This window comes from Cornus florida, unplaced genomic scaffold (assembly GCF_030987335.1).
Source record: "Cornus florida cultivar Cherokee Brave unplaced genomic scaffold, ASM3098733v1 CherokeeBrave_3.0.0_Hap2_Chr01, whole genome shotgun sequence".
Taxonomy (NCBI): domain Eukaryota; kingdom Viridiplantae; phylum Streptophyta; class Magnoliopsida; order Cornales; family Cornaceae; genus Cornus; species Cornus florida.
The window spans coordinates 109,517,748-109,538,599 of record NW_026775571.1 but is presented as its reverse complement, the minus strand read 5'-3'; the positions used below and the strand labels follow the sequence as shown (position 1 = coordinate 109,538,599).

The window sequence follows — 20,852 nt, the reverse complement described above, 5'->3', positions numbered from 1 at the left end:
GAAGTATATACAGACCTTTATCTTATCTAACAAAAATGGAGAGTTCCTGTGCAATCTCTTAATGAAAATCTTGAGAAACCCTAGAAATTTGGGGTGACGTCCTTGTCAATGTCCACTCTTACATACACCCAACCACCAAAGCCATACTCAGGCAAGACCTTTGGCTCCAAGAACATGCTACTCAAGATCACTAGACAATGACAACAATCAGCATCCAATATGTTCAACAAAACCCTAGCCAATTGTTTCTGCTCAATTGGATTGTCGGTCAGTTCCATGGAATTTAGCACCGTTTTGGAATCAAATCCTTTCAGGAATTTGATTTAGAAAATGTAAAGGAATCGAAAGGATTTGAAATAAAATCCCACGAGAAATCCAACTAATTTTCATATGATCTCAAATATCATGTTTTTAGGAGTGTTTGGAGCACCTCAAGTGTCCAACCCTTGTTATCATATTTTGTTCTCTTGTTTTGTGTGGCTTGTAAATTGTAAGCCAAGTGACACACAAGATGAAGTTTTGTCGAAATAACATCACTATGCAATATACAAAAAACATTCTAAATTCTGTATATTTGGTGTGACAAAATTCTGAGACTAAATACAGCAAATTCTCACCTAGAAAGAAGAAAGAACCCATTTACCAAAAAAAAAAAAAAAGAAAAGAAAAGAAAGAGAGAACCCTATTCCGCATAATACTCCTCCCCTAATGTAAATCTAAAATTTAAAATAATGTACAACATGTAATGCTGCAACCTTGTTGAATAGAATCCAATAAATAAAATACAGTATAACTTAAGGATGCACCTGGAGAAGGAGCTGCAGTATCTTTCATCCAATGCAAGGAGAAGGAGAGCTGCACAAGTAAGGTAGGTATGCCATCGAAGAATATCATCAAGCATTATCAGTAAGATACTGTACTCGGGTAAATTTCATCAGTAGAAGTAGAGGAAGAGCCTATCTCCTTTCGAACAGTTGTTGAATTTTGGGTTTGGCTGCCACTGAAACTTTGGCTTTGCTTTTCTCGATGAAAGTCTCTCATGGCTTTAAACCTCAAATCATCATTATACGTATTTGCATCTGGTATCACCTCTGGAATGCTCATTTGTCCTTCAAGCATGTTCACGACCTCGGTCATTGTAGGTCGAAGTGAAGGAGATGCATTTGTGCACAAGAGTCCTACTTTGACCATTGTTTCTGCTTCTTCTTTGTTGACTTGAGACCTCAACTTCTGATCGACAAGCTCCAATAGGTTTCCATTTTGTTGTAAGCGACAAGCCTACAACATAAATTCTTTTTTTTCAGTTTCGGAAGACTTCAAAGGAAATAACCAGTTAGCAAGATTTCAATGTTCACAGTGTGAAGTTCATGCTAGCCTTTCTACTGGCATAAAAGAAGAATAAATTGGGCATTAATAGTTCGAGTCTTATCAATGTGGATTTCTGAGAGAGACTCAGTGCAGATATAATCCAAAAAAAATAATAATAATAGTAATAATAATAAAATGGGTGTCCTTAGACTGAAAGTCTGAAACCCGCATTCTCAGTTTTAATAGCCCAAGCTTTTGTGCAACAGTTTCTTGGAAAAATAATAATATTTAGAAGAAATGAAAATATGAAATGAACAGAGATAAGAGTTCTTGAGTACCCAATCTAAAAGACAAATGCAATTGTTACTTGGCATGTAATTGTTGTTGTTCTTTCCACTAACAATTTCCAAAACTACAATTCCAAAGCTGTAAACGTCTGCCTTGTAGCTCAGGTAACCCCATAATGCATACTCCGGTGCCATATATCCTCTGCAAGACAATATTGCAATGTAATTCAACACCAAAAGATATTTATACTGAAGGCTATGAATGTTGAGGACACATATAAGAAGAGAACAAGAACAAGGTGACTGACATGGTACCAGCAATTCGAGTGCTAATGTGGGTCTTCTCCTCATCTTCATAAAGCTTGGCTAATCCAAAGTCAGATATTTTAGGGTTGAGGTCTCTATCAAGCAGCACATTAGTAGCTTTAATGTCTCTGTGAACAATCTTGAATCTTGACTCTTCATGGAGAAAAGCTAAACCTCTAGCGATCCCAACACAGATCTTAAGCCTTGTTGGCCAATCCAGTATTAATTGACTGTTCTCTGAAGCTAAAACATCATCAAACACTTAAAATATTGTTACAGCAAATCAAATGACAAAATATTGCTACAGAAAATCAAATGACAATTACAAAAGCATAGCTTACTAGTAGCATAGAAAATACAGTCACCAAATAGAAAAACGCATTTACCAAACAAAGCACGGGCCAGGTTGTTGTTTTCCATGTACTCATATACCAGCAATAATTGATCCTTTTCAATACAACATCCGTGAAGCTTAACAAGATTTGGGTGTTGCAAACAAGAAATCATGCCTATCTCGTTTAAAAATTCACGATTTCCTTGTCTAGATTTAGAGGAGAGCTGCTTCACTGCAATTATGGTACCATCAGGTAAAAGACCCTGCATTCCAGTTTTTACTTAAAATCCTTGCATATAATTTAAAACCAAAGATGATATCAGAAATGGGTAGCTAGATACCTTGTAAACAGGACCAAAACCACCTTCTCCAATCTTGTTCACAGAATCGAAGTTGTTAGTGGCAGTCTTAATCTGTTTTAAAGTAAATGAAACCGTTTGCAACTCTAGCCCTTCAAAATCTGATTGAGGAGAAAATAGATCATGAGCCTACAATGCTTTTCCTTTGTACGACATACATTAAAATTTTTAAAAAACAACAAATCTCAGTTTAAATCATATTTGATATCTGATTCTATTTGCAGGAAGGATAGAGGCCTGTTTTCATTATATTATCTTTCTGCACCATGATTTTTTTTTTCTCCTTCTTTTTTCCTTTTTATTGCAGCAGGGTGGAGGGGCCTGGTTCACATATACTATAAAAGCCAGTATAACAACCTCACTACAGAATTCTCATTTTATTGCATCTCAGATAATTTTGATCTCAGATAATTTTGTAACGGGATTGATTACAGTATTTATATAAAGGAGCACATTCTTCAAACAACCAAGAACCAAAATAAGAGATTTTTTTTTTATTTTTTATCTGGAGACCTTCAATACGATTTCTTTGAAAATATTGTGGATATATTACTGACAAATGGAACTAAATCAAGAGTAAGCGCGCACATAGTTTTATTCTCTTTCATTCAAAGCTATTGCTTAGCATTTGGTACAGTGCTTACCTTTTCCTCTTCCTTTCCCACCTTTGAAACAGCCTTTCCACCAAAGGACAATGAATATTACGAAAATAATACAAAATGCTACGACTCCAACAGTAGCATAAATAGCTACGTTCTTTTTGCCACCCCCAGCTGAACAAGTTTTGAAAGCTGCCCAAATAAACAAAACCAAACAAGTATGCTAATGAGAAAACAGAAGACATGAACACAGCCAAAAACAAAGCAAACATAGATTCACCAGATTTTACATAGAGAACATTTGTTTTTGAGGATCAATTTAGACATGAATGCATGATGGAAGAACATGGATCCACGCGCACACACAATCCATTGTATTAGTTTGTGCACAGCTCTTTCCCTTCTCTTCCCCTCTTCAGAAATCCAAGTTAATGAATTTTCTCTAATCATTAGTTCAAGATGTGCTAGAGAAAGAAAAAGATGCTTTATAAATCCACAAAACCACTAGTTCCAATAATGATTTGGAACCTAAAAAACCACCAGTTTCCCTCTTCCAACAATCTCTCTTAGAAAATGACCATCTCTCCAAGAGCAAAGGGACCAAGTTTTCACCCAAACTAACCCCATCTTCAAGTCAACCTCTACCAAGAAATGTCGAGTATATCCATAGATGAGACTTCCTCACCATTTCTGCTTTAATAGCAAAGTAAGTGCCAGCTAAAAATGACAGCTCTCCAAACAGCATCTCTAAGGATGCCTTCATACCAAGGTTTCCAATAAATCACCCATCATAACTGAACTGGATTTACCCTATAGGCAGACACTTCACATAATCAACCATATTATGATATCAGGAAGAATACACAGCAATCTGATCAATCTTAAAACATTCAAAGGAACACCTCTAAATTGTTATCATTGAAACCACGACGAAGATAAAAAGTGGATTCTTGAAACCTCCTATTGTGGTTGCGGCTTGAATGAGATAGCCAAAATGTAAAATGAGTATAATTTGTAAATTTATCTGAACTTACCGAATTACTTCAGTTGTGATCTAGATATTCCTATACTCCCACGTCATCGGATACAATAGTTTAGTGTTGGATAAAAGATAGGAATTATGAATTTGATTAGAGATTTACTTAATGGGTGTATTTTGTTTTATGTGAAACTCTAATCTATTTTTTTTCTCAAAATTTGCATTAAGGATATCTACTTATTTAAAGATGTAAAAACTTCAAGTATTTCTAATTTTATGTCAAGTATATGCATCATGTTTGTTATCTTTTCCTTTTCCCTTCTTTCTTTTCTTTTCGATAAATAAGCATACTCACTAAAGGGCCACAAAAGAGGCTCAATCAAGAAGATGTAAAAATGTAAAAGATGATGATGATTTTTGAGATTAAGATTGAGATTGTCCATTAATATTTAAGAATAAAAATGGGATCTATTAAAATGTTGATGGATTTCCATATGCGGATCTTCTATGTTCTTCTCTCAATTTTCCAGTAAAGTAGATGTGACTTTTTTTTTAAAAGAAAAGAACTTTAATCATGACCAATATGAACATAAATATGATAAGTAATAATGGATCACTGAACATTGTAAAAAATTGGCTGTGAATCCATCCTAGAGGAATTCAAATTATTGAAGGTTTAAAGATACCTAGTATACAAAACTGAATTAAACCACAAGGTCCATAACCTAAGGTCAGCGTGGGTAACTGTGTTCGCAGTTTACAAGTGGCATGTGATGTTGACATTCTTGTACATGTGGCACATGTGATGTTGACATTCTTGTACATGTGGCACATGACTAGTGACAAGTGACTGCTACATAAAAAATTGCAGCATCAACAATAACCATTCCTTCTAGTTTACTAATCTGGAATTAGGGGGCTTAAGATATGAAACAATATTTTCCTTAAACCTTTGAGCCGTTATTCACCTATATTCACTACTAACTCACTAGTTATTTGGCATGATAAATCTTGATAGTATGGTTTATTTCCGTTTTTTATCCATCATTAAATGAACCTTTTATGCCTTTCAAATTAATAATTCAATTGGCCACAATAATAGTACAACTTATGTTATGTCGACCTACACAACGATTCATTAGTATATATGATTATGCATGGATAATTTAACACATTTTCATGTCTTCTGCGATTAAAAAAAAAAAACTGTACACATGTAATTCAAATCAGACATGGTATACATATATGTATATTAGAATAGTTAGTTACAATAAAGAAGACACGTGAATTACTTACTCGGATCAACCGAAATAGCTGATACAAGAGGGCCATAAACTCCTCTATCAGGAATGCGTGTAGTCCCCTTCCCAGTCCAATAAAATCGGATCTCTAACATATTATTTGTCACACTAGCATTAGATTGTTTTACCACTGGCCTTAGAGCCCCATGACCCTCGTCTTTAATATTGAAATCCTTCCAAACTAATTTTTCCTGAGAGACAAAGAGGTTCGGTTAAGGAATTTTGTGGCTTAATAGAAATATATATGTTCATTGATAAAACTAATTACCTGAATATAAATATCAAATATTCGGCGCCCAAGACTACTAAATGTATTGTTATCTGTGAACTGTATTTCCGCAAAGTGCAGACTAACAGTGTAATCCCCATTTTCTAAGCAATAACGGAAATAAGTAAGTGAAAGAGGAGAACGACGTGCGGTCCTATAAAATTCGGAGATGTTTGTTGATGCCACATCTTCAGTATAACGTGTATTTTGGTAATTATCATCATCCATGAAGTCCCCAGTACTGCTAAATCCCCAGTAACTATTACTGTTTATAAAATATTTTGCAGTACCACCTTCAACCTGTGCATCTCCTTCATACAAAACAGTACGATTACGCAGATCATTGCCACCACAATTAACATGCAAAGAGCACCCATCTGCAACAGAAAAAATTGAGCAAAATAATTTATGAAGCTCATTCACTACATTCTACATAAGAAGCTAAATAACAGAAAAATATATTGGTACAAGGCAAATTGATACTCATCATAAATTGATTCCTTTAAAGGACACCATGACTATTACATTGAGCTTTTAACTTCCGATTATTTAATCCTCATTAGACTAATTACTAATGCTAATATTGATGACTTTTCAGATTTCTAATTAGGAAATTTCGTGATCTAAATGACTTTATGCTAGAAAATCAAAAAATTAGACTGCTATCTTATATTAGAGAATGAACAAACTATAACCAGCTTCATAAAATCAAAATCATCATCCTTGCCCTTATCCCATATGGATGGGGTCGGCCACATGAATTCTTTCCTATCATACCCGCTGTCTTCTCTTAAAGTTTTTAAGTCATTTTTAATTTACTTAATCCCACATAAGCTTTGGTCAGCCTCTTTATCACTCACCTAAACAAATGACTCTTCCTCTTTTAATAGGTGCATCATCAAGTGTACGTTGTTGAATATGACCATAACACTTCAGTCTACTTTCCCAAATTTTATCATTTATAGGCGCTATACCTAATGTTCCCCTCACATGTTCATTATTTATCACATCTCTTCTAGTGATTCTGATGTAGGACACAAAAGCTTTGATACCAAATGATGTAGAACACAAGTAGACTGGGAAGAGAGAAGTGATGTAGAACCAGATGTAGAAGAGAGTAGTGAGAGTGAAGTAGAGTGAGAAGTAGAATCCAGAAGAGAGAGAGAGAGTGAGAAGAACAAAGGGAAGAGAGGGGAAGAATCTGAGGGAGATGAAATCTGCAATTCAATGCTCAATATTCAATATTCATCAAAAACTACTAACACAATACATATGCCCATCTATATATAGGCAATACAAAGACCCTAATGTCCAAAACAGCTGCTGCAGACATAAACAAGTCAACAATGGCTGCCATGAGCCATAGTGAAACATATAGCCACACCTATGCTTGAGTTGGGAAATAGGTGTGCTCGGTTTCAACAAAGCTGCAAGGCAGCATACCTTATTTATAGGTAAACCTAACCCTAGTAATAATTAAAAGGAAATATTGCAAAACTACCCCAGATTTATTGTAGTTCCTACAATATATAGGAAAACTATAAAATCTATCTGTCCTTGCCTCTCCTCCATGCATAGATGAGAGTCGTGTGCAATTCAAACTCTCGGGCCATGCCTGGTTCTTCATCAGATTCCTATCATCCAACATAGCAATCTCATTTCTGCTACATGAATGCATTGTATTTGTGTCTTTTTCAACACCCAACACTTCGCTCCATACAATATTGTCGGCCTAATAACCGTTCTATAGAATTTTTCTTTTAATTTATTTGGTATTCGTTTGTCACAAAGGATACCACTAGCTTGCCTCCATTTTGTCCACCCAGCTCCAATCCTAAAATCAAAAGATACATATATATATGTATGTGTGTGTGTCCGGTTGATAAAATCAGAAACATGGGCTAAGTGAATTCCATCTTGTCAAAAAAGAAATTTGAAATCCACCTTTACTGGTCTTGCAATCTTAGTTATTTTAACAGGTCTGCTAGTGCAGTCTATTAACAAATTGGTAGGTTTAATAGACTTTGCAAAAATAAGATTGCTCCACAAAATTAGATTATAGCTAAAGGAAAACTTATATTGAACTTCTGTATAAATAAAAAGGAATTTAAGGTAGTGCACAATATTGGTACTCCAAAGAAATACTTACATCGTGGACAGCTGAAATCCTTTGTACATGGAAGAATACTCTTTCTGTTACAGAATGAATACAAGGATGATTAGCATCAAAAGTACACTAAATAGGTTTTTTTCTTTTCGTAAGTCACCAAATAGGAAATTGAACAACCTTAAAATTGAAACTTTTTTCTCCTATGATTGTGAAATATAAAACTCAACTGTAGAACTTTAGGAAAGCAAGACAAAACATCTTACAAGGGGTGTTCTGCTGAAGAGCTTTTAAACAAGTTTATGTATAGATTCCTGGTAAGATGAGAAAAGACAGCACAATTATCATCACCACAAGAATTCCATTTAATTGGGATGCATAAAGGAGAAAAGATATAACGATGTATTCTGACATGTTTTCTTGACAAGTGGGTTGCTCAGGACCTTGCCATGTAAAGTTATTGTAGGAAAGATCACTGCAAGCAATTATTAACATTAGTTGTCAGCATCTTTATAGTTACAGTGATATAAATAGAATTTTAATTATATTAAAACCAGAAAAGTAAGAGATGTTGTCTGTAATGATACGAGTATAATTAGTTTGAAGCCAGAACGAAGGAATGCTGTTTCTAAGAAATTTTTAAACCACAACTAAATGTTAGTCAATCAAGTAATTTAGCTTCACCTTGTGCATCAAAATAAAATGCAAAATGTGATAATATAACCATTATGTGTTATGGGGTTAAAAAATGCCTAAGGAATTCAATTTAATAGTCGTAGTTAATCAATTATCAATTGTTCTTTTCGTTCTTATCAGAAAGATTGTTTGTCGAGGCATCAACATGTATTGGGATATGCATGAGTAACATTCAATTTTTGGAAGTATCAGAATAAAAGATATCCCATGCATGAGTAAGATACTCAATTTTTGGAAGTATTAAAATAAAAGAGATATATATTGGGATTATCTGTTTAATTTTTATGAATATGAAAAAATTATGCGTTGAAAACCAAATAGATCATCAAATTATCACCACCATGAAAATGCAGTAATAATGAGTATTGCAGCTAATTAACAATCAAAGAATCAGCAAGTTCACTGGATCGGTGCCAATTGTGAAGAAAAAATTAGGAGTAAGAGAGGATTGAATCTTCTCCCTGCAAAAAAAAATAAAACCTTCTTCCTCGTGAAAGAAGAAACCAAACAGCTAATGCAGCTCAAGATTGGTTGTCGGAATTGAATGGCAAGTGAAATTATACCTTAACAAGACCAATTCAAGCACACCGTTGGATCATTTCCGAGGGAAAATGGGGGAGAATTGGCACTCTGAAATGGAGTTACAGTTCCCCGAAGGGAAACTTTACGGCATAACAATGTGACCAGTTGTGTGCCATAAGGTACAACTAATAGGCAATCCAGATGCTAAATTTTTCATATAAGTGGTATATTAGAGAAGGACTCTGAAATGTAAATACTGGAAAAACTAGAAGGATAATATTAGAAACTGAGTGAGGAGCGCCAGAAGTTGACATGTGACTGAAATGGTTTAAACACGTAAAGGAAAACCAGTGGAGCCACTACAGGACAAGAGTAAGTCGGTGCAAGTTGAAACCACAAATGAAGAGTGAAAGAATGTAATGGACAAATAAATTAAGAGTGAAACTTAAAACCATGCTTCATTATAGATGTAGCTTTTTGATTGAGTGGAATAGCTGAGCACCTTTGTTTTCCTAAATTAGCTTGAATAATGCATAATGAATGATGATTTTACTCAAATTAGTTGAAGTCTTTCGCTATTATACGGGTTTGATTGATTTTTCTACTTATAATTCATCTATATTTTGTACAATACCATCAACGGAAGCAGAGTTTACCAATGGGCTTCTAGCCAGATGGTATGATCTCTCCTCCCCAAATGGGGAGGTTGAGAGTTAGAGTCTCACTAGGTTGTGGATGATGGGTGTGCGTGTTTGCTTTAACTTCCAAAAAAAAAAAACGCAAGAAAGAAAGATAATTGAAGCAGAGTTTATAATTGTAGCCAGAGAAGACAATTTAGAAGCAAATGAGTTGGCAAAAAGAGGTCAACAATTCAACAACATTTGGGGACATCTTACACTCAAGTTGTGTGATGCAGAAGGACAGTGTTTCTCGTTAATGAAGTTTCTATTTCTTCCAATGTATTTTCATGATTGTCCTTGTGAAGAATGGCTCATCCCTCATTTGCATGATTTATCTTTCATCAGTGTGTTTTTTCTTACTAAAATATAATAATATATCAGATTCTGAGACTAAAAGATCAACTCATATAGGATGAAAGCATAAACGAAATATGCATTGAAGTATTCCTAACACCAGAAGTGGAAGACGCGACTTACCGAAGACCCTTAAATCTTAAAATGCTCTAATTTCATGTAGAAATAAAATATTTTTTTCAAAACTTAATTGGTATAACCCCGGAACTGTAATTTAAATATGCAGAACAAAATTACTGAAATTGTTGTGAGATGCACTGGTATGAATTCAATACATCTCAGTAATTTTTTTTTTTTTTTTTTCCTCTTCCTGTAACAAGGGGACTCAAGCCTCTGAGACTGAGGTTGAGAGTGTGATAACCACCTGGCCCATCAAGGGTGCACCACAGTAACTTGATCACATTAGTGGTTACATTCACCAAGGCAACCCCCTATGGGATTGCAAGACTATTAGCTTTCCACTTGGACAACCTAACTAAGGGTATTCGGGTTCACTAAATTATTAACTTCATCATTCTTCACTTTAGAATCCCAAAATCATAGAGGAAAAGAAAAACATATTAAACAATCCTTCATCTCAACATTTCACAACTTAAAGGCCTTGATTATTCTAAAAGGGCCATGTCAATGGTCCTGCATAAAAAACTCAGGTAAATAAAACAACTGGATTGCTTATGTTTATAGATTAACCTGAAGGCAATACTAAAAAATGGCTACCCCTAGATTCTTTTTAGTCGTGTATAGTTTTTTAATCCTTTTTAATCACCATGAGCAGGGAAAATTCGAGGTAAAAAATGTAAGGATTCAAAAGCCAACTGGTCAAACTGTTATTAACTAGAAAGAATTTGTATGTACGAAGTAAAAGGTTAACATGTGAACAAATTATGAAAATTGGCTTCCCTTTGTTAATATATAGAACTTTTCAATGCATTGTGTCTTCACATGCAATAATAAGCATTCATGAGCTTTAAAAGATGAAAGTAAATATAATGAGCACTGAGATCTAAGAATATCAAGATTAAAACAGATCAGCAAAAGCCAAACACAAATACAGGCAGCCCTATTTGTGCTCAACTTTTGCACACAGGACTCCACTGTCATTCAGGATGACAATGATGTGCATGCAGTAAAAAGTGGATCACAATAACATTACCATATAATCCTACTCTCACAAAAACACATCTGGGGAATCCCAGCTAATAAACGTACATATTACTTCCCTCCTTCAAGATTGAGTTGGGTATATCTCCGCTGAACATGTTGCCACTTAAATACCTGCTCAAAGCAACATGATATAGTTAGAACGCAATATAGGAACTCCGGAACATGATGGCATTGTAGCAATGCAGTTGGTAGCATTTCATGGAACTTACAGAAACAATCAATCACGAAAACCGTTGGTAGCTTTAATATGAAGCCAAAGGATTGCTTCATAACAATTTGTTAGCAAGTTTTAGACTCGCAAAATGAAAGTTCATCACAATAACATGATCAAATGCAACCTAAATTTTGGGTGTCATACTTACACGAACTTTAAGGTTCTTGTGTTTATGTCATTTGGAATTTCACCGGTTAACCTGTTAAAACTAACATCCCTATCCAAATCACAAGACAAGAAATACAAGAAAAAGAAAATCAGTTAGAATAATTCATGAGTGTATTTACCAGTCAAGTGTATTTAATGAAAACACTATAGAAGAGAGACTGGATGTACAAGATTGAGGAACAGAACTTCTGAAGAAAAGAAAAAGAGAAATGGAGATGAAAACAAGTTATTCAGATGCACAGGAGTGAACCAAGATCGCATATTATATTCTACTAAATCTCCGAAAGAGAGCACCAGCCTCTTCAACAAAAATTCAAATAAAAATTCGCCGACTAGAAATCCAGGAAATGGTTTGGACCACTTCTAGAGAAATCAACCACCTCTAAAAATGTTACATAGATTTGTGGACCACAATTGCCTTTGTCAATCCAATTAACCACATAAAAACTATAAAACGTCTGGTATGACATTACTAGAAACCATACTTTAAGCCTCCACTTCAAAGAGAAGAGAACCAATTCCTCTATATTGTGACATGTGTTATTCCAAAAAACCTGGAAATGTTTTTTTGGCTTGAATACAAAATTAGCTTCTTTATGGTAGATGAATACAATTTTTCCTGTTACAATAGATAAATTGTTCCAACAATCTGTTGTCCACAACAAAATATTAGCAATTTTAGATAATATGAAAAGTTTGAAGTTCTTTAGTTTAAAAGAAATTGATGAATTAATTTTGGACTAATAACCCATAGATAAAAGTTTTTAGGAAAAATAACTCTTGATACCCCTTGTTAGAGTTAGCAGGTCAAGCAGCCCTAATGTTTATGCACACTTACAATTTATCCTCATTATATTAGAACATATTAGAAGAAGAAAAAAAAAATAGAAAATATCAATATGATCAAAAAGACCAAAATACCCCAATCTCTTTTATCCCTTGCTCTTTCCCTCTGTTCACATTTCGACATTCTAAAGTTCTAAACCAACACCGCCACACCCACCAGTCACCTGCCAAACACACACGCCCTCTATCTATCTATCTCTCCATTACTTCTCTCTCTAAACCATCACCTCCACCACTACCACCTCATTCAACCAGCACCACCTCCTTTCTCTTCTCTCGCATTATTTCTCTCCAAACCGGTTCCTTCTCCATCATCACCTATGTCATGCAAAAGCCTCATTCTTCCTCTACGGCAAGAACAACATTTTCTTGAAGAATAACCAAGCTATTAGACAACTCCTTCCATTCATAATCTTGTATCACTATCTGCCGAAAACCTCATGTTCCCATAGCTGTCCATCTTTGTGTTCAAGTAGACCTGAGCTGTACACCCCATAAATCTATTCTCTTTGACTTGCACATTCATCAAACATAAGTCTGTTTCTTTAAGAAATATCAAAATCAAAACCTTAACCTATATTTTGATAGATAGAGGGATGTAGAAATGATTGTGTTGAGTTATGGTAGAGCCTTTTGATTTTTATTCCAATTCAGCATCTACCATTAATTGCCAAACACCTTGTATATAAAAAAAATTGTTATATCCAAGTATGCATATGTATAGATATGTACATATATAAAGAGATACTGAAGTAATGGAGGAATTTTAGTAGAGTCTGCTATTATTTCAGGTATCAACTTGCCTTCCAATTGGCTGATTGAATAAAGGGGTAGAAATAGTCAAAAACAAAACTCAAATTTTGTTTGGAAAAGAAAATCCACTTTTTTCTATATCTACATTTTCGGTACTAATTTATCTATGTTCTTCCCTTTTTCTCTCCCTTTTTTTTCCTTCGCTTTCTCATTATCTTTCGGGGTTTTACAGAGAGAAGGAATAAAAGTGGATTGACTTGAAAGAGAGAGAGAGGAGGAGGTTGGAGGGATGGAGAGGAGAAGTATGAGATGGAGAAAAGAGATGAGAGAAAAGAGAAAAAAAAAAAAAAAAAATTAGTGAAGGAAGGAGAGGAGAGAGAAAATTGGTGGAGAAGAGGTAGCACTAAGCCAGTAACAATTATAGAGGTATAAGAGGAATGAGAAGATGGAGTTGATCAGCAGCAGTGCTGGTGACTCTGAACAATGTCGGGAAAATTGTTCTCATTTAAAAATAAAAATAAAAATTGGTAAAAGGGTCATACATATAATTTTAGAAGGATGAACAAGGATATAAAGTCTTTTTTTATCAAAACAAAGGGCAAAATAGACGTTTTACAAAAACTTCTTTAGGGGAGGTCAGAGAGTCAACAAAACCACAGGGAGGTTGACCAAAAATTTCAAAAGTTCCATCTACAGGTTATCAGTCCAAACCTCAGGGAGGTTGGAGTAGTTTGCGTTAAACAAAAACATGTTAGAAGTATTACTTACTATTTTATGCACTGTACAGGTTTAGTGCAGGAAACTGCATGTGCCTCGCATCAGCTACTAGAATTCAACATTGAATTATTTCATTAATGCATTTTTCTATCGAGGCCTCACTTGATTCATTTTTTCCCATCTTGGGAAACCATTTAATTGGCCTGATTTTTAACTTCACTTCCACACTAAGATGCCCTCAACCCCAGCCCACCTCACCTCGGGAAAATGAAAAAAGAAAACTACATTTTCACAAGAGGTTAGTTAACTGGCAAAAGTTTTTGTAGTTCAAAAGAATTGACAAAAGCAACATTGGAGCACCTTTGAAGCAAGTTGAAAGTTTAGGTACTCAACCGATCAATTGAGAGACCGATTTAAGGAAAATACAATGTAGATATTCTTATTATATTTAGCCAAAGTAATCATTGTAGACATGTAGTCAATTACACATTGACGAAAATGATGAAACCCAATAAATAAAATTCAAACACCAAAAATTTACAGGCTCTACTTACAACATTTGCAGGTTCTTCATTATCCAAATGTAGGGGGGGACTTCTCCAGAAATGTTGCAGTTTCTCAGAACCCTAATCCATAAAATTAATCACAATGAAGACTGGCATTTTATCCAACGTATGCCTATAAATATCAGTAACATATATCAGTCTACATACAGTCTTACTAAGCCTTCAGTGTTGCTCAGATTGGGAAATCCCTGATTCATCCCATTTATGTCACTAATCCTCCTGTTTAAAGAGATACCACAATAAGCAGATAGATCCCTTCAACAGTAGATTAAGCAATTGATGAGCAAAATAAAACAAAGCATGAGGAGGATCTATACTCACAATTCAGTTAACTTGTCCAGAAGAGATATGCTCGAAGGAATGGGTCCCTCCAGTCCACTTGCATGCATTTCTCTTCATTGATGCAAATGTGAATTAAATTTTAAAAAAGAAGATGCAAAACCTATGTGCTCGTGCTAAATTCTCAAAAGACACTTTTGGGTAGATAAGTAGCTTACAATCTTTCAAGTTTTTTCCAGTTCTGTATAAAATCCGGTATTGTTCCATTGAAGTTGTTATCGTTTATCCTACTGCATTGCGTAAGAGAATGGTGTTGAACTGATACTACTGAAATTACTGTAAGAAATCAAAGAAAATGTTAGAGAGGCTTACAAATCGGTTAAATTTCTTAGCCCAGAAAATTCCACTGGTAGCTTTCCCGTCAAGTGATTGGAGGACAACATCCTTGATTCAAATATTAAGTTGCAAAACCAAAAGTTAAATGTTTTCCATCTCTCACAAACTTTATTCAGGGATTAAACCATAAGAAGAAGAATAAAGCGAGATGACTTACAAACTGTCCAAGTTAATTAATTTTCCAAGCTCAGGAGGAACAGTCCCAGAAAATTGATTTGCTTCAAGGCTCCTGGTTATAAATCTCATTCAATATTACTAAAAGAGCAGAACAGGAATACAATATTCAAATTATTTTACAATACACTGAATGCATGGAGGAAAGATAACATGTTCCATGAAGCATTAGCTTGAGTGGTATCTCCTCCACCTCCCAAAAAGGAGGTTGAGGATTCAAGTCCCAACTGGGACTGAGTGAGTCTTACCTATTAAAAACCGGAAGACACCCCCAACTATTTCAGTTTCAAAAGAAACAAGAACAAATGAGATAAAAGATCTACTCAGTTCATAGACTTCTATCACCATGACAGTCCAAAAAGAAATTGGATAAACCAAAGCTGATGACTTACAGGTATGTGAGATTGGTAAAATTTCCCAACTCTTTTGGGATTTCCCCTGATAAGCGGTTGGCGAGAACAGAGCTACATCAACAATTCCATGACCGAATTTACAAAATGAGAAACTTATGAATACTGACTTCTTGACAAAGAGGAAAAAAGATAAAGCTTACATTGAATTCAATTGTAATGAAGCCCACTCACGTGGTATGGTACCATTAAGGTAATTATAAGCAAAATCACTACAAATGAGATAAAGATGGAACAAGAATCAGTATACTATAATTTTATTTCACATCTAGGGTACCATATAAGAAACTGCTGCAGTTCAAATTCTAACATGACAACTGGCATTTGCGAAGGCTCTTACATTGTATGGAGGTAAGGAAGATTCACCAGTTCAGGTGGAAGCACACCAGGAAGACTATATTTCTTAAGCATACTGCAAACATGATAATTTTTGTTCAATTGTTAGGCCAAAAACAATTATAGAACCTATGCTTATATGTTATAGAAATCTTCCCTTTATATCTTCTTTATTTATTTTCGCAGTAACAATATCCTTTAAGGTTGTTTTAGAGGTTTTTCTTGGAACATAGAGCTTGTCTTAACTTTTGGGATGTGATAAACAGAAAGAAAGAAATGAAGAGTAAGAAGAATAAAAAAGAAAGAGGGAGTCATACAAAGACAGAAAAAAGGTGAGGAGTAGGGTGGAGAGAGAACGTAACTACATTTATCCAGGTTCTTGATCTTAACTACAACTGTTACCTTCCAATTGCATCATATTTTACCACTTCATTTCTTAATTTAAAGTTGTTTGGATAGTGTTCCAAATATCTAAAAACACGTCAGGAGATACAGAATCACATGTACCATGATTGCATAGAAAAGTTAAAGCAACATATTCAGTAATAAGATGAAGAATCTATACATGTTTACGACGTGACAAACAGTGTTGTTCTCAAACTGGCAATCACATTCAACACTGCGTTCAGAACCACTAGGTGCCTGTGTCCCAGCCACCATTTCAAGTTGGCAAGAATCAGCATTGAACTTCAAATACGTTGCACCCATTGTATTGAGAATTTGCTGAAGCACATGCACTAAATGACACAAATGAAAGAAATTGGCATCAAATAATGAATCTATGTTGAATGATGTGAACTTAAATAACTCGATGGAGAGGAAAATTATGTTTAAAGGATATTATTAGATGCAAGGAAAAAAATAGCGAAATTTCATAGATTTTCAAATCATATCCATCTTTCAAACTCGTCCGATTGGATAAAAAATCCTTCATTATAGTCCTCAAGCTTTGGTTAGACTCGATATAAGCTGCTAGTTCTGAGCAGCTCCTTCAATAGATATAAACAGCTTCATGTTACCTTACTTAGCATTTCCAATCTTAGGACGTACTTCACAGTCCACCACTCCAATAGACTAGTCCTAATTTTTTTAAAATTCATTGATTTTAACATGTGATTAGAACTTTTCGCAAAAACAAGAAGTTGAGTGAACAATAATAGATACAGCATGTTGAACAGGGGCTATAGTATAACTCGACACCAGGACAATTGGATGTTAACATTTTATGGAAAAATGAAGTAAAAATTTCTCCACATCTATTTCCTTCAAAAAGTTACTGGAAACAACATAATACATCAATGATTTCAGGTATAGATTGGAACTAAAATGCACTATCAGATTGGGGTGTGGGAGAAACAAGGCATATCAAGAGTAATGAGAAAGGAAGGAGGGATGAGCTGCACTTTACATTATTTAAAATGCAAATGGAAGTTCACAAACAATTCAGGACTTATATTCATTAAAAGTAGATGATTTGCGAAATACCAATGCACTCAACTGAATCAAACCATCTTAAACAACTTTCACTCATCCTGTCCTTGCGTCTCAGAAAAAAGAGGTCATTTTTCTACCTATCTTTTCCATATCTTGCCACTCCACAAATCAAAAAATGTATTATCACATGCAGTTGAACTGAAAGTGCTTTAGCTTCTACAAATTGAAGTCCATTGAAAACTTTATGGAACCTGAGAACTACTTCTATCACTATAATGCATTTATCTATCAATCAAGAATGAGATGTACTTATATTTCTATAAGTATCAATCGTTCTAGAGTGGCCTAATATAAGCATGTACTCGAGCACATCATATGAAAGTATATTCATTTGAACTTTTTTATGTTAATAATAATTATGAACTGCTATTATTTGTTGCAAATAGTAGAATGATCTGCTGGGCAGAATATGGACAGCCAACCCAAAATAATCTTATAAAACTAGGTGGCTGGTTCTAGGACAAATGAAATCCACCAATTCAGTTATAAAATACACAATATTAGTGGCCTGATTGAAATTTGGCAAAGCCCAACCTAAACAAAGTTATGACCATAATGATCCTCAATCAGCCTGGAGTCCTCTTCTGCTACATGATGGGCAACAAAATCAGGTAGAACCCGGCCTCTGCAGCAGGACCCAGAAGTATTGTTGGTCCAATCCAGCTACCGGAAAGAATCTTAACTTGGATGCTCAATTCAGAACATATTTACGACATCCTTTACACAGACACGAATCAGTTGTATAGAAGAATACTTTTGCAGTAAGTGCAGAGAATAAAGGTGCAAATGTATCATACAATAATTGACTCTCTCTAATTTATTTTGGAGCATCCATACACTAATAAACATAGGTTTCAATTATTTTGTACCAATCAAAAACCATATTCGAATTTTGTGTACATTCACTTGTATCTACAGTATGAGATGCATTCACTAATTATATTACTAAATTCCAATGTAAAGTTTTTTGATCAGCAGAAAGAACAAGAAATCCTCATAGACTTGTACAAGAATAAAAATGCATCTAGTGTCAGATTTCCATGAAAAGCTAAGAAGAAAATATAAAAATATATAGTAAAAAAAACACCATCTTAGACACATAGGAAATCTGAACATATTAAATATGCAAATTGCAATTCAAATTGAGATATAAATGTGCAACAACTGAAGCCACTAGATTACGGGCTAGTGCTTGAAGTTTTGAAATCTAGACTTTGTGAGTGTACAAAAAATTTGAGCATCGGAAACGTGGTATTAACATGTTAGTCAATAGAGCAAATAACAGATAAAATTCGGTAAAAGGATAAAAATAATAATAAATAAATAAAAGGAGGAACTAATTGGCAGAGTTGACAATACAAAAACCAAAAAGTTGATAACAAAATAACTCATAACCAAGCATTACAATTGGTGACCCAGATGCACTTAACCCATCCAAAACTCCACAAGCTTTAATTAGAATCGAGTGGTTCCAAGGCAATAAACAGGCGAGGCCTCACAGCAAATTGAAGAAAAATCTGTAATTGACCAAAGCAACTTAAACTTTAACTTAGATTTCATAATTATAAATAATTAAACATCATAAACTCATGTGCCTCTCACAGTTTGGTTATGTGTTATCCAACCTGTGTTTGGAATTAAAAATAATAAAAAAAAAAAAAAAAAAAACTGAAACCCCAACCTAAATCCTGTGTTTGGTTATGGAGAAAATCGGAGAAAGATGCCTTTGAGCCTTATTGTTTTGGTTTTCCACGATAACCCAACTCAACTTACCCAAACAGAACGTGAAAGGCTCGGGGAAGTAGAAACAGATAATGACAGATCCAATATACCACTTCTCCCACACTTTCTTGGCATCCAAACATCACGCATCATCATATAGAGTAATAGAAATAGACAAATTGATGTACCTTCGTCTTGAGGCAACTTTGACTGAGCAGAAATCAATGAAGCGAAGCAACTCAATGCAAGAGCGCAGAAAACGACGGCGTTTCCGGAGGGCATGACCAAGATTGCGATGAAAATATATATGTAAAAAGGTCAGAATGAAACCAATCTGTTCGTAGTTGGTTCTGGTTTTTCGGATACGAGTGTGAAGATGAGCTGACGATGTAAGAAGCTGATAGAGAGAGAAAACTATGAGCCGACTGTAAAATGTTTAAAGTAGAAGCTGTAGTCAAACATAAAATGTAAAATGTTTGTAAAATGTAAAATGTAGAAGCTGTAAAATGTTTGTAAAATGTTTAAATGTTCAAACTTTAAAAGTAGCAAGGATTTTATAATTTTAACCCTTAATATTTTGAGACTAAGTTTTCTTCATTCATGGTTTTCTTAATGAAACATAGAAGAAAAGATTTTAATTCCATTCTCTATTAGGAATGAATTTTATTCTCACACTACTTTTTATCAAATGTTTATATTGTTAAAAATGGTCAATGATTTGTGTTTCATTGTGTGACATATTTCAAATTCTTTTTTTTTTCCCAAGTCATTAATATGATTAAAATTATAAAAAAATAATAATAATTTAAACCGATCAAAACAATTTTTATATGGTTCCGATTGATTTGATTTAAATGGTTGCATCAATTCGATTTCTATTTTTTTTTTAAAAGTTGTTAGGATCAAGATGATTATAATTTATTTCTTAAATCAAATCAAACTGAAACACGCACACCACAATATAAACAATTAATGTTAAAAAAACAATATAAACAATTAACTGCTCTTGTTTCGTTCAACAAGTAATATATTATTATTTAGCTCATGTACCATTCAATCGATGACATTTATTAGAAACTTGGTCGGTAGTGGTGCTGGACTTTAAAAAAAATTTCTCTCTATATTGACTTTTTTTATGAGTTGATTATTCTTGTTATGGAGATTAATTAATTTAATTACGTTAATCATGCTTTTAAAATTCAAATGAATTGAAGGTGGATTTAGTTACGCAACTCAGATTCTACAATAATAAAATCATCATAACATCTACCACGGTTGTGGATGAGTCACACATCTTTTTCTTTCCAATTCAGCTCATGAGAATGAGAAGACCATGCAATATAGTGACGACTTTGATAATATGAACCATGCAGAAGACTAGAACAGAAATAAATTAAATGGTATATATATACATGTGCTATATAGGTAATATTATATTTGTCATATGTGTATGCGATATGGTGTGTGGGAGTAAATTCATGGACTTTGTTACATTTGACATTTCATGTATGAA

The 20,852-nt window shown here is 34.2% G+C and overlaps 1 protein-coding gene across 4 annotated transcripts; it reads right to left on the bottom strand.

The window, feature by feature from the left end:
• Positions 1-517: 517 nt before the first annotated feature.
• LOC132313389 (probable LRR receptor-like serine/threonine-protein kinase RFK1) lies at positions 518-19,769 on the bottom strand. 4 transcript variants are annotated; one of them, XM_059812137.1, is made up of 24 exons: positions 19,528-19,766; positions 16,689-16,860; positions 16,128-16,199; positions 15,931-15,999; positions 15,770-15,841; positions 15,361-15,432; positions 15,180-15,251; positions 15,026-15,097; positions 14,850-14,921; positions 14,676-14,747; positions 14,517-14,588; positions 11,627-11,695; positions 11,310-11,375; positions 8,261-8,323; positions 8,115-8,162; positions 7,891-7,934; positions 5,742-6,118; positions 5,469-5,664; positions 3,239-3,385; positions 2,577-2,695; positions 2,288-2,498; positions 1,904-2,144; positions 1,647-1,797; positions 518-1,278 (listed from the first exon to the last, which is right to left on the bottom strand). In XM_059812137.1, exons 1-24 carry the CDS (start codon positions 19,619-19,621, stop codon positions 904-906), a joined length of 3,018 nt encoding a protein of 1,005 aa, XP_059668120.1. In that variant the 5' UTR covers positions 19,622-19,766; the 3' UTR covers positions 518-903. The 4 variants fall into 4 exon arrangements, 3 of the variants coding, with proteins under 3 accessions (XP_059668120.1, XP_059668136.1, XP_059668129.1); XM_059812153.1 differs by lacking the exon at positions 19,528-19,766 and adding an exon at positions 18,152-19,482; XR_009483424.1 differs by having other exon boundaries at positions 1,143-1,278; positions 1,911-2,144; positions 19,528-19,769.
• Between the last annotated feature and the right edge of the window lie 1,083 nt (positions 19,770-20,852).